Here is a 14,148-nt window from a genome sequence, read left to right on the forward strand (position 1 = left end):
ACATGTAGCAGAATACATTTTGGCCTAAATTTATAACTAACTTTGAGTTTACAATATATTTTTTATAGCCAAAAGTAGAAAATATTCTTTTCTTAAAAATTTTCGGTCTTTTTTCGTGATCAAATACCACCAAAAGAAAGCTCTATTTGTGGGGGAAAAAAGGACTTAAATTTTGTTCGGTTACAGCATTGCATGACCGCGAAATTACCAGTTGAAATTGTGCAGAACCAAATAGCAAAAAGAGGCCTGGTCAGGAAGGGGGGTAAATCCTCAGGAGGGCAAGTGGTTAAAGTCTGGCTTTCCTTATCTGAGAATTTTGGCCTTGTCTAAAGGTTGATGTACACTTAAGTACTTTTTGCTGTATTTTTCAGATACAACATCACATTCACACTGTGCACAAGTGTAAGTTTTTGGTTTTGGTACCGTTCACTCTCTGACATATGAGTTTTGGTATTTGTGTATTCTAAATGTTTTTTGGAGTATTTAGTTCAGTCTTGTTTTAATGTATGTTTACAGGTGCTGTTAATGAAGCTGGTAAAATGCCTTTCTATGCAGAAGAGTGTGCTTCAATGTTGGCAGTGACCTTTAGCAGTGGGGACAGACAGATGAGGAGTATTGTAAGTTGTCAACTATTTTAGTACCTCCTGCTGCTTTAAATCCTGTATCCTCAAAAGGTCTAAATGACTGGGTATTTCAGCTTCTTGATTTGATCTAATTTGTGTTTTTGTTCTTACCTCTGCAAACTATAGCTAGCCATAGATGGTTGAAATCTCAGCCAGTTCATCAGGGACCAGCCAAGATTCAATCCATCTATGGGCAGACTGGTTATACTAAAGTTGATCCATCAATCGACTTCAGTACAGCCAGCCTGTAGGGTTTATCACGAATAATCACTGCTGGCGGCTATAGTAACTAGCAGTTATCATTGTATTCTGCCTGTTTTTGTTATGTTTTGCGGTTGTTTTTGATATGTGCAAAGAGAGATCACACAATTACTTATAAATAAACATTTATTACAAGCAATGGCAGATACAGATAAAGATAACGAAAATATAACAAGAATATGTAACTAAAGATGCTGTTGTCCGCCACGGGTCCTTCCATTATATGGCGTGGCTGATGATCACAACAGACGCATGCTTACCGCAAGCTCCCCCCCCGCCTCAAGCAAACAACATCATGACCTTCTAAGGAAGGGAAAGTGAGCTGACTTGTCCATGTAGGCACATTCCTTGTTATTTAAGGTAATCAGACTTTCTCCTCATATAGCCCTTTAACCAAAGTTTTGGAGGCATTCTTAAATGTTAGTGAGCCACAATATTGAGGAAATTATTAAATTTCTCTATCACTGCCTCCAGATGATTTTTGGCTTATCAACCCTTCACAATAACAGTGATAAAGTTATAACACTTAGTAAATGTCTGTAATACCCATTATCACCACACAGGAATATCTACAGATTTACCATATAGTAGCATCATCCCTTTGCTACTACTGCCCTTTCTCACTACCTCCTGTCCTCATAGGCAAGATGGACCACCACATCCTTCTTTTTTTTTTTTTTTTTTTTTTTTTTATTTAGAAAAGATATCTAGGCTGTTAACTTCAAAACCTTCTGTTGTGATTCACTACTACTCAACAACTGTGGGTTGCTCTTTATTTGCCATGTACTAAAGAATTGACCCCCTACTGCTTGAAAACATAAATAATTTACAAAAAACATTTTTTCAAGTTTACTGAACTTCCCAATATGCTAACTCACAGAAAGAGTAACCTCCCAAAGGAGTGAAATGTGTTGACCTTCTGTGAACTAGACAAAACAGTTTGCATATTGGATTACTCAAAAAACTTGAATAAGACTTTTATCTCGGTGAGTGGCTTCCCCTCTTTTTCTGAGTCTGCGGGTGGAATTTATGGATCAGTCAATGACCGCCAGGAGCCAGCATCCTGAGTTGGGGGGATTAAGTGGGAAGAGTAATTAAAGATTTTTTTGTCCCGTGCTCAGGATTATAAACTTTGTGTAAATTTACCAACCTGTGATAACACCATAAAATATAACATAAAAACTGTATAAACAAATAGCGTAAACCACAAAAAAATTAAGATAGTCCAGCAAAAAATGTCAAGTGGCTGCAGCTCGTATTAAGGGTGCTGACCCTCACAAATGTACAATCAAAAATATAAGAGCACTGCACTGTGTAGTCTCCTCATCATTGCAAAACAAACAGAAATCTTAAAGGACATAGTCGTGTGCTGGAGCGATTGTGGTGTAAAACCAAATCCCACCAAGCATTCACCCTATATAAATCTGTTTTCTTAACATACAAGTCCTCCCTTCATGCTGCCAAACAAGCCTACTTTGTCACTCTTATTAATACCTTCTCATCCAGTCCTCGTCATCTCTTCTCTACTTTTAACTCTCTACTTTCTCCACCTCCACCTAGTACCTCACTCACTGCTCATGAGATTGCAAATCATTTCAGAAACAAGATTGATGCAATTCGTAGGGGCATCGCTACTGCACTGACATCCATCCCACTTAGCATACCTTATACTAATCCTCCCTCAACACTTTCCTCCTTTGACCTTGCTACTACCGAAGAGGTCACTAAGGTTTTCTCAGAAGCCCGTCTCACTACCTGCCCCCTTGGATCCTGTCCCCTTGGATCCTGTCCAGTCACAACTACTATGGTCACCCTCTTCTTCCATCCTATGCTCCCTCACTCACATCTTCAATCTTTCCCTCTCTACTGGTGCCTTCCCCTCCCCTCTAAAGCATGCGCACATCACTCCCATACTTAAAAAGCCCTCCCTGGACCCCACCAACCTGAACAACTTAGGACCCATCTCCCTGCTGTCATTTACCTCTAAACTCCTAGAACGCTTAGTCTACAATCACCTGAGCTCCCACCTCACTGACAACAACCTTCTTGACCCTTTACAGTCTGGCTTTCGATCACTACACTCCACTGAAACTGCCCTACTAAAACTCACTAATGATCTACTAACTGCTAAAACCAATGGCCACTATTCCGTGCTCTTACTGCTTGACCTCTCTGTGGCTTTTGATACCATCCTTTCCTCCTCAAAAAAACTCTACTCTCTTGGCCTCAGAGACTCTGCTCTCTCCTGGTTCTCCTCCTACCTATCACAGCGTTCCTTCAGCGTTACCTATAATGCTGCCTCCTCCCCTTCACTCCCTCTTTCTGTAGGGGTCCCTCAAGGTTCTGTCCTTGGACCCCTTCTCTTCTCTATCTACACCTCCTCCTCCCTTGGTCACTTGATAAACTCCCATGGCTTTAAGTACCATCTCCATGCTGATCACACACAAATCTATCTTTCTACCCCTCACCTTACCCCTTCAGTCTCCACTCGCATTACTAACCTACTAAGTGACATATCGGCATGGATGTCACTCCACTTCCTCAAACTTAATCTTTCCAAAACTGAGCTCTTAGTATTCCCCCCCGCTCGTGCCCCCTCCCCTGACTTCTCCATCAAGATCAATAACACAATCATCAGTCCCTCCCCTCATGCCAGGGTACTAGGTGTAATCCTAGACTCTCATCTGTCCTTTCAGCCCCAAATCCAATTACTGTCCAAATCTTGTAGACTTCACCTCCGCAACATCTCCAAGATACGACCATTCCTAACCTCGGAAACCACTAAGCAACTTATTCACTCCCTTGTTATATCTCGCCTTGACTATTGTAACTTCCTCCTCATTGGCCTACCTCATCGCAGGCTATCCCCTCTTCAGTCTATCATGAATGCTGCTGCCAGACTCATCCACCTTACTAACCGTTCTGTATCTGCCACCCCTCTCTGCCATTCCCTCCACTGGCTTCCCGTTGCCCAACAGCTAAAATTCAAAACACTAATAATAACGTATAAAGTCATTTATAACTCTGCCCCAAATTACATCACTGATCTTGTCTCTAAATATCACCCTAACCGTACTCTCCGCTCCTCTCAAGACCTTCTACTCTCTAGCTCCCTTGTCTGCTCCTCCCATGCTCTTCTCCAAGACTTCTCCAGAGCTTCCCCCATCCTCTGGAACTCTCTACCCCAATTTATCAGACTATCGCCTACTCTGCTCACTTTTAGGCAATCTCTGAAAACCTATCTCTTCAGGGAAGCCTATCCTGCCCTCAGCTAATACTGGAATCTTCTACTCTTCCAACCAGTCCATCCCCCACAGTTACTACCTTTTGTACCACTAGCCCTCCAAGGAGCAGGGCCCTCAAATCCCTCTTGTATTGAACTGTATTGTTGCTGTATTGTTTCCCGTTATATTGTAAAGAGCTGAGCAAACTGTTGGCGCTATATAAATCCTGTATAATAATAATATAATAATAATAAAAATATATCTCAATAAAGTCCTTTGTAACTTGTGTGAAAGTGGTATTAATATTTTCCAAAAAGTGCTTAAGTGCTCTTCATGAAATCCTGTAATTCATGCGCTGTGCTCCCCACCAATGGTCCCAATCACTCCCCAACTTCTGTGGACTTTTATAATTCAACAAGTCAAATGTGCTTAGGTGGAAGTGACATTCTGGTTCTTCTGGGACCTGTAGTCCTCCTCCCCTGACACATTTTGCTCCTCCCACTGGGTGTGTTCAGAGAACCTCTAAAGAGTCCCTGTGGGAGGGGTGAAACGCATCAGTTGCAGAACCGTAGTGACGTCATATCCAGCGGTACTTCCTGGTTTGGTGGTTTTTAATGCTTGTTACTATTGAATCAATGTAAGTGCAATGTATACATTTTATCCTTTGGATTTTAATAAATTGTTTATCTGCAGTTTGTCAAGCACAAATATAATTGTTATGGTCAAGAAAAGAGACTCTGCAAAAAATAAAAATTAAGCTGAAACGGAATTAGACCAAAAAGTGCTTGCTTTTGTATTTTTGCAGGTGACTTCAGACTGGGACCTGCAGAAAGGCACAGGTTGCACAGAAGGCCACACAGGAACTTCTGCAGCAGCTCCTATTGCTGCAGGAATGATCGCTTTGATGCTGCAGGTCCGACCTTGCCTGACATGGAGAGATATCCAGCATATAATCGTATTTACTGCAACAAAGGTACAGTAAGAGTTATTTATTTACTCTTCTTTTGACTAATTCTACCGAACATTGAACTGAGGTTCCAGTGGTTTTCAATTAAATGGCAATTAAATATTCATTAAAATTGTTAATTTTATTTTGAAATGCATCTATTATAACTACCAGAATTTGCCCTAAAAATAGCTTCTTGGCAGAATGAGCGGTCATTCAAAAGTGCATTGCTGTTTCTTTGTTGTCCTTTAAGCCGGCAGAAGGTGTGTATTAGACTTAACTGTAACTTAACTGCTGTGGAGGTCTAGGACATGCCAATGCTGTCTGGTAGGATAGAATTGGGAACAGCAAATACTTCTGCCACTTTTTTTTGTTTCTGTTCATGACCCTGTTTGGGAAGAGTTCACTTTATTTCCTGTCCTTGTGACAGCAGTAAAGTAAAGGGAGCAGTTGTCACTAGAGCATGACAACACAGACTGCAAGTTTTAACCCTTTACCATTTTACTATAAAAGTTTGTTCCATCTGTGTACATTGAGTTCCAGGAAGTAAGGGGGACACAAGGGTTCTAGCCTTTCCCCCACTGTGTCCGAAAGTAAAAAAAGACGAAGTTTGAATGAAGTTGGGTTTTAACTGAATTCTTATTAAAGCTAAACTCCATGCCAACTGCTAAATATATACAGTTGTGTTCAAAATAATAGCAGTCAGCACTCGTGAGCAGCAACCAGGATGGTTGCCTTCTAGATCTGTGCTGTGGCCGCCGGACACATCGGCCGATTTCTGCCCCTCGGGGGGTCCCCCTGCTCCTTCTCTGGCCCCTTGTCACCCTGGTGCCCCGATGGGCAAAAAAACGCCGGCCGCCCGTGCCTCCAGCTCCCGGCGGGCGGCGCCGGAGTTTGCGGCCTACCCGCCGGAGGTCGCGGCTGAAGCCGCGGCCTAGATTTTGGGCTGGCCGCCGACCACTTCCAGGACCCCGGCCGCGGATTCGCGGCTCCCGCCGGAGACTTTAAATGGAGCCCCAGCCGCAATTTTGGGTTCCATGCCATCACCATCTGCAGGTGGGTCGGATCATGGCAGTGTGGAGGACCCGTCCCAGCAGTCTCCCATGCCATTGGAGCCATCCCAGCAGTCTCCCATGCCATCTCTGCGGAATGCTGAGCTCCTGCGCTGCTTCCAGTTTATGTTACAATCTGTATTGTCCCCCGCCACCTCCAAGCTGGCCGACCGTCTCTCACGGGAAATTCGGGAGTTGGGCAGCCGGACGAACGACCTTGAAGATAAAATGGATGCTGCGGCTACGGTCCTTGAAAATCACGAACAGGATTTATGCGACCTCAAGAAAGAATTGGCGGACACGCTGCTACGGCTTGAGGATTTTGAAAATCGTTCCCGCCGTGGCAATTTGCGGTTAAGGGGTATCCCGGAAACGGTTACGGATCTTACCTCCACTGCTACTGCTCTGTTCCAGGAGCTGACGCCCGCCATTCCCATTGACCGTCTTGAATTTGATTGCATACATCGTGCATTGGGCCCCAGACGACCGGATGGGCCCCCGAGAGACATTATCATCAAGTTCACTTATTACCGCACTGAGGAAACCATCCTCTTGGCGGCCAGAAATAAACCTGATCTCAGCTTTCAGGGGCATCGCTATCAGCTCTTCGCGGACCTCTCCCAGACCACCCTTCAAAAGCGCCGCCAGTTGAAGCCCTTCACTTCGGTCCTGGTGAAACATAGTATTAAATACGCCTGGGGCTTTTCGTTCCGCCTCACCTTCACCTACCAGGGCCGCAGTCACTCTGTGGCTACACCATGGGTGGCTCACTCTCTCCTGGAATCCTTACACCTTCTTTCGCCGGAGGCTGCGGATCGGAGGCCAGTTCATTCATCTGGATTACCGGCGAGGCCGCTTCCTCCGAGCCGCATCTGGGAGCGGTCGTCCAATAGGAAGAGGGCCCTTTCTCAGACCCCTTTGCGATCAAGTCCTTCCTGTTCTTCTCCGGGCTGAAGATGCGTCCTGGATTTTCCATGTATCATCTCACCGATGAACTCTCTGACGGGACCGTGAGTTTGGCCCTTGGGGCTCCCCCAGTTTGTTTGCATTTTGGGTTGGTACTGCTCCTCGGGCTCCGGGGTGGGAGGTTGACCCGGTGGGCCTGGTTGGGTGGAAGGGGGTTGGCCCCTATGGTTCTCTGGGTTCCTATGGGGAGGTTATCGCGGAGGTCCCTGCTCCTGGGACTTTTAGTTTCATTAAGTTTTACTACATTATATTATGTTTATTGCCTTTTTGCCCTCTGAGGGCTTCTGTTTTGATGTTTTCATTTGCAGCCATGTGTCCGGTGGTAGAGTTACCCCTAACTGTATCCTTCATGTGTAGGATGCACGTCACCATTGGTGTGACACAATTGCACTGTTATGTATACTTTTTGTGTCTTTTTTTCTTTCTTTGTTCTTTTCTTTTTCTCTGTTTTTTTTCGTTTTTGTTTTCTGCAGGGTTCCGGGACGCCATGGTCCGATCGCCATTGGGAGTGGAGATTGCTGGCTGCTTTGGGCTTTTTTCTGCTGAGCGTGTTGCGTTGGTACCGCCATGGCCTCGCCCCTTTTGAAAATACATTCACAAAATGTTCAAGGCTTCAGAAACGGGCTAAAGTTTTTCATCACCTCAAATCGCAACAAATTGATGTGGTATGTTTACAGGAGACCAGGTTTTCTCAGTCCTCCGCTCCGCGTTCTCTTTCACTTCACTATCCCATCTTTTACACGGCCTCGGCTCCTGAGAAGCGTCGGGGTGTTCTGATAGCTTTTAAACGCAATCTCCCCTTTGTCTGTTCTAGGCATATAGCGGACCCCACGGGCAGGTATTTGCTTCTGCAAGGCACCCTCTGGGACCAGGAGGTTACCTTTGTCTCTTACTACGCGCCTAACCGTTTCCAGCATAAATTCTTTTCGCATCTTTGCACCATTGTTTCTCGACATTCTAAGTGTCTTCTTCTTCTTATGGGGGATTCGAATGTTACCTTGGATTCCACATTGGATAGGCGCTACTCACGGGGAGCGACCCCCTCTCATGACTTGGTGCTAGAGGAACGTATGCGCTCTCTTTTGCGGACGGCGGGGCTAGCGGACGTCTGGAGGGAACTTCATCCAACTGAACGCGACTTTACGTTCTATTCCAATCCTCATGACAGTTTTTGTAGAATTGATCGTATATTCATGAAGGTCCAGCAGCTCCCCTCGGTCCAGCGGATAACTATTCCCTCCTCACCCTGGTCAGATCATGATCCTTTGGTACTCCTCCTTGCCCTTTCTGGGTCAAAACGGCGCCCTTTTCATTGGCGCATCAATGACTCTTTGCTGACCACTCAGGCTACCTGCCAACAAATAGAATTCTTTTTACGGACATACTTTGCGGAAAACTCTGGATCGGTCTCTTCAGCAGTGCCCCTTTGGGAAGTGCATAAGGCCACGATGCGGGGTCATGTTATACAGCTGGCTGCAGTCCGGAAGCGGGAGCGGGAACGCCGACTCTTGGAGCTTCATTCTCTCCTGGCCTCTGCGGATGCGCGTTGGAAGTCATCTCCATCCGTGGCCCATAAACGCGCTCGGGACGCTCTGGTGACAGAATTGGACCTCCTTGCCTCTTCGGAGGCGGAACGGGCCCTGCGTTGGACCAGACATAAATTTTATTCCTGCGCTAATAAGCCCGGTCCCATGCTAGCCAGGAAACTCAATTCTGTGGGGAAGCCCCATAAACCGATTCGACTTTCCACAGGTGGCTGTACTTCTAATCCCCAGCAGATTGTTTCCCGATTCTCGGACTTCCTTTCGCGCCTCTATGCTGCCCCGGATCCTTTCCCTGTGGCCCAGGCAGAGGCATTCTTTCAAGACCTCCATCTTCCCGGATTAACCGAGGCAGCACAGGCGGCCCTCAATGCTGGTGCCACCGTACCGGAAGTGCTCCAAGCGATCAAATCTTTACGGTCCACCGTGGCCCCAGGTCCCGACGGCTTCTCCGGTCTCTGTTATAAAAAATTCTCAGCCCTATTGGCGCCCTTTTTAGCGGCCTATTTCAATGAGTTACGATAGGGCTCTTTGCCCTCTCCGGACGCACTTAGGGCACATATCTCTATGATTCCTAAGACGACCGACGATGTCCAAGACCCACAAGCCTTCCGGCCCATTTCTCTTCTTAATGAAGACCTGAAGATATTGGGCAAGATCCTTAGTTTTTGCATCAATAAATGTTTGTGTAGCTTGGTCCACAGGGACCAAGTAGGGTTCGTCCCCAGGAGGCAGGCGGGTGATAACGTCCGTAAGGTGGTCCATCCTTATACATTTTCTGCAACAACGGAAAATCCCAGGATTCCTACTGTCCTTGGACATATATAAAGCTTTTGATTCTCTATCTTGGGAATATCTGTGGTTTGTGCTGTCTCTTTGGGGTTTCGGGGATTCTATTCTCTCTTGGATTCAGGTCTTGTATTCCTTTCCTTCGGCCTCCGTTAAATACGCTGGGTATTTCTCGGATCCCTTTCCTGTTGGGCGAGGGACGAGGCAGGGTTTCCCGCTTTCCCTGGCGCTCTTTGCCCTAGCGCTTGAGCCACTGGCTTTAGCGCTCCGGACCGATTGCAATATATCGGGGGTTCCATATGCGGGACAGGAGTTTAAGCTGAGCCTCTTTGCGGACGATGCCCTCTTGACCCTTACTAATCCTCTGACGACGCTTCCTAACTTGCAACGAGTTCTTGAGCGCTTCTCCTTGATTTCGGGTCTACGTATCAATTTGGATAAAACCGTCGCTCTCAATATTACTTTGGCTTTAGATTTGGTTTCGTGCCTACAATCCCACTTCCCTTACCGGTGGGCTTCCTCTTCTCTGGAATACTTGGTGCGTATTCGCTTGACCCTCACCTATGACTCCCTTTTTGCTGCAAATTATTATCCTTTGCTTAGCTCTTTATCTTCTCTTATGCATTCCTGGCAATTTCCGCACCTGTCTTGGATAGGACAGGTTCATTCAGTGAAAATGACCATCTTGCCGAAATTGTTGTATTATTTTCGCACCCTCCCGGTGCGGGTTCCCCCTCACTTTCTTCGGTTGCTTCAGGCGAAGTTTATGCGTTTTATCTGGGCCGATAAACACCCCAGAGTCTCTAGAAAGACGCTCTTTGCTCATAGACTCCAGGGTGGTCTTGGGGTACCCAATGTAACTAAGTATTATCAGGCGAGCCAGATTGCCCCGCTGTCTATGTTGCATGCTTCCTCCGATGTTCCTCTCTGGGTCCTGCTGGAACTACCTAATTGTGCCCCTATCGCACTGTCGACACTCCTATGGCTTCCCCCTGCCCTGCGCCCTATGGCGCTGAGTCCGATGTTGCGCCATGGCCTACAAGTCTGAGACTCGGTACGTTACTCCAGTGGCCTGATGTCACCCTTTTTGCCCTTGCTTCCAATCGTTAACAACCCTCTTTTCCCACCGGGTCTAGATCACCCGAGGGCATTCTCTTGGTGGGTGGCTCATGGTTTCTCACAGGTGCAACACTTTTTGACTTTTCGGTCCTTTCCCACCTGGAATGTCCTTCGGGAGTCTCGGGATGTTCCCCCAGCGGAATTTTTTCGGTACCTTCAATTTCGGCACTGGCTACTTTCGCTGAGGGCCACTTCTGCTTTCCCATATCAGAAATCTGCCTTTGAACGGCTTTGCCAGCAGCACCCGGGCGCCCCGGGCCTTATCTCCCTTCTTTACGCAGCTTTGAACAGACACTCGTCTCACACTTCTCTTTCATATGTTGTTCAGTGGGAACGCGACCTGAGAGTGGCTGTGGATCCGGAGGACTGAAGTAGGGCCTGGTCCCTCATAGCTAAATGTTCATTTAATACGACCACGCTGGAAGCAGCCTACAAGGTATTGTTTCGTTGGTACTGGGTTCCGGCTCGTCTGGCCCAGGCTAACCCTGCCTGTAGTGATCGATGTTTTCGGGGTTGTGGCCATCGTGGCGATGTACTGCATATCTGGTGGTCATGCCCGAGGTTGGTTCGTTTTTGGTCTCGTGTGTTTGGCCTCCTTTTCACTTTGTTCCATCTCTCTATACGCCGGAATGCTCGGTATGCTTTGCTTCATTGCCCTATACCGGGCCTCTTGGCTCGTCAGCAGCGGTTGGCTTCCTATTTGTTTTTATCGGCTACTAGGACAATTGCTCAGCCCTGGAAGAGTCCGTTTGTACTTTTCCAGGGGGTGCGGGATCGTATGACTACTATGATGCTCAACGAACAGATGTCGAGTATATGCAACGACTCTCAACATAAATTTTTGAAAGTTAGGGAGCCGTGGTTGCAATACGCCTTTCCCACGCTCCCCCCGACCAGTGTGGGGAGGTAATGGAGTTTGGTATTGGCGCTCGTGGACCCCTGCTCTTTGTTGTGGTTTTTTTTTTTTTTTTCCCTTTCTTCTCTGCTCTTCTTCTCTCCTTTTCTGTTTGTTTTGATGTGACAGTGGACAGCTGTCTTTAGTTGCGATAATCAAAGTCTCACTGATGTTATTGTAATCTATGTGCCATTGATAGCCCCTGCGTGGGCATACGTTTTGCCTTATTGGAATTAGAGCGTTGTCTGCTCTATTATGCCTTTTTTTTGGTGCAATTGATAGCCCCTGCGTGGGTGTGTTTTGTTGTTTGTGTTTTATACTGTTTTAAAATTAATAAAAACCATTGAAATACAAAATAATAGCAGTCAGACATCACTAACCTGATCAATCACTGTTTTTTGTAGAAATAATATTTCTACATGGCAAATAATTTACTATCAGGTGTAGTAGAGTAATAGAAATCCAACAGACCCAACAGTCATGACATGCATGCTGCTGATTCTGTGTAATTGAATCACTAATTGAAAGGGGCATGTTCAAAATAATAGCAGTGTGGAGTTCTATTCGTGAGGTCATTCATTCTTTGAAAAACAGGTGGCAATTATTGCCCTTATTTAAGGAAGGAAGGCAGCAAATGTTGTACATGCTGGTTACAGTTCATTTCTCTCTGAAATTCTGAGGAAAATGGGTCGTTCCAGGCATTGTTCAGAAGAACAGTGTACCTTGATTAAAAAGTTGATTGGAGAGGGGAAAACATATAAAGAAGTGCAGAAAATGATAGGCTGCTCAGCTAAAATGATCGCAAATGCTTTAAAATGGCAACCAAAACCTGAAAGACGTGGAAGAAAGCGAAAAACTACCATTCGAATGGATAGAAGAATAGCCAAAATGGCAAGGACTCAGCCAACAATCAGCTCCAGGAAGATCAAAGAAGGTGTAAAGTTACCTGTGAGTACTGTTACAATTAGAAGACGCCTATGTGAAGCCAAGCTATCTGCAAGAAGCCCCCGCAAAGTCCCACTGTTAAAAAAAAAGGCGTGCTGAAGAGGTTACAATTTACCAAAGAACACATTGACTGGCCTAAAGAGAAATGGCGCAACATTTTGTAGACTGATGAAAGTAAGATTGTTCTTTTTGGGTCTAGTGGCCGGAGGCAGTTTGTCAGACGACCCCCAAACACTGAATTCAAGCCACAGTACACTGTGAAGACAGTGAAGCATGGTTGCGCAAGCATCATGATATGGGGATGTTTCTCATACTACGGTGTTGGGCCTATTTATCGCATAGCAGGGATCATGGATCAGTTTGAATACATCAGATTACTTGAAGAGGTCATGCTGCCTTATGCTGAAGAGGAAATGCCCTTGAAATGGGTGTTCCAACAAGACAACGACCCCAAACACACCAGTAAACGTGCAACATCTTGGTTCCAGACCAACAAGATTGACGTTATGGAGTGGCCAGCCCAATCCTCGGATCTTAATCCAATAGAAAACTTGTGGGGTGACATCAAAAATGCAGTTTCTGAGGCAAATCCAAGAAATAGTGAAGAACTGTGGAATGTAGTCCAATCATCCTGGGCTGGAATACCTGATCACAGATGCCAGAAGTTGGTTGACTCCATGCAACACAGATGTACATTAGTTCTCAGAAACAGTGCTTATACAACTAAATATTCATTAAGTGATTCAAAGGAAAGCAAGATCTTCAAACATTTTTCAGTTTATATAGTGAATGTTTGAGTTTGTAAAGAAGAATACAAACACTGATATTTTTTTAAACAGTCTAATATTCACTTTTCTTCAATTTTTTTTAGAGGAACAACACAAATTTGATATATTTTTCTTCATGTTTTGATTTGGAATAGAATGTGTAGTGTCCCCAATGCATTTGTGTGTATGGAAATAAAAGCTATTAGAAGGATTTTGAGCTTTATTCACTTTTTTTCAACACACTGCTATTATTTTGAACACAACTGTATATGAGATACATTTTTGTGAGTTGCTTTACCCAGCAAAAGTATATTTCTGTCCAAGTCTTGGGATGTACGTCTCTGCAACACAATATAGTGCTGCCTAGCAGGGAGGGCATCTTCTCTTTTTTACTGCTGCATTTTCACTTTCACTTACAGGTATATTTCCCACCCTGTAACTTGACAATGAAAGGAGACACAGCACAATCATGATCTCTGTCACTCTGCTCTCGCCTTCTATTATCATTGTGCTTTCACTGCAACACACTTGATTGGCTCCTTCCTGCTTCCCGTCTCTAAACATTGTTTTAAAGTAGACTGCCAGAGGCTGATACAAAGTCAACTTCAAGTGCTTACACTGTTTTCATTAAAAATACCTTTAGAAGTGTAGTATTGATTACAGAGCTGTTTTCTTTTGTGCCTTGTATTTCTGCCTAGAGGTCAACTTTAAGATGAAGAAGTTGATTTCTGTGCGTTAACTTCAACTTGAAGCCAAATACAACATTAAAACCTATGCATTTTGTTCCTAAATATTATTTGTTGGTGATTAATACAGTTTTATTTTGTGGTTTATCTCTGCAGTACGAAGACCGTTTTGCAGCATGGGAAACCAATGGTGCGGGGTTCAGTCACAGTCATCAACATGGTTTTGGCTTGTTAAATGCCTGGCGTCTCACAAATGCAGCTAAGGTGACTCTAGGATTGTAAGCCGTTGAATCTTTTGGCATTTCCTTATGCAGAGATGCGTAGTAGGTACTGA

At 45.2% G+C, this 14,148-nt stretch overlaps 1 protein-coding gene across 1 annotated transcript in view; it reads left to right on the plus strand.

Moving 5' to 3' along the window:
* Positions 1 to 14,148, plus strand: part of PCSK7 (proprotein convertase subtilisin/kexin type 7) — a 104,274-nt gene that overhangs the window by 30,592 nt on the left and 59,534 nt on the right. Inside the window, 3 exon segments of the mRNA XM_089670139.1 lie at positions 517 to 617; positions 4,914 to 5,081; positions 13,971 to 14,078. Coding sequence (XP_089526265.1) covers positions 517 to 617; positions 4,914 to 5,081; positions 13,971 to 14,078 — 377 coding nt within the window.

Source organism: Staurois parvus, unplaced genomic scaffold, assembly GCF_062004578.1.
Source record: "Staurois parvus isolate SC_StPar_1 unplaced genomic scaffold, SC_StPar_1.0 ptg000087l, whole genome shotgun sequence".
NCBI classification, from domain to species: domain Eukaryota; kingdom Metazoa; phylum Chordata; class Amphibia; order Anura; family Ranidae; genus Staurois; species Staurois parvus.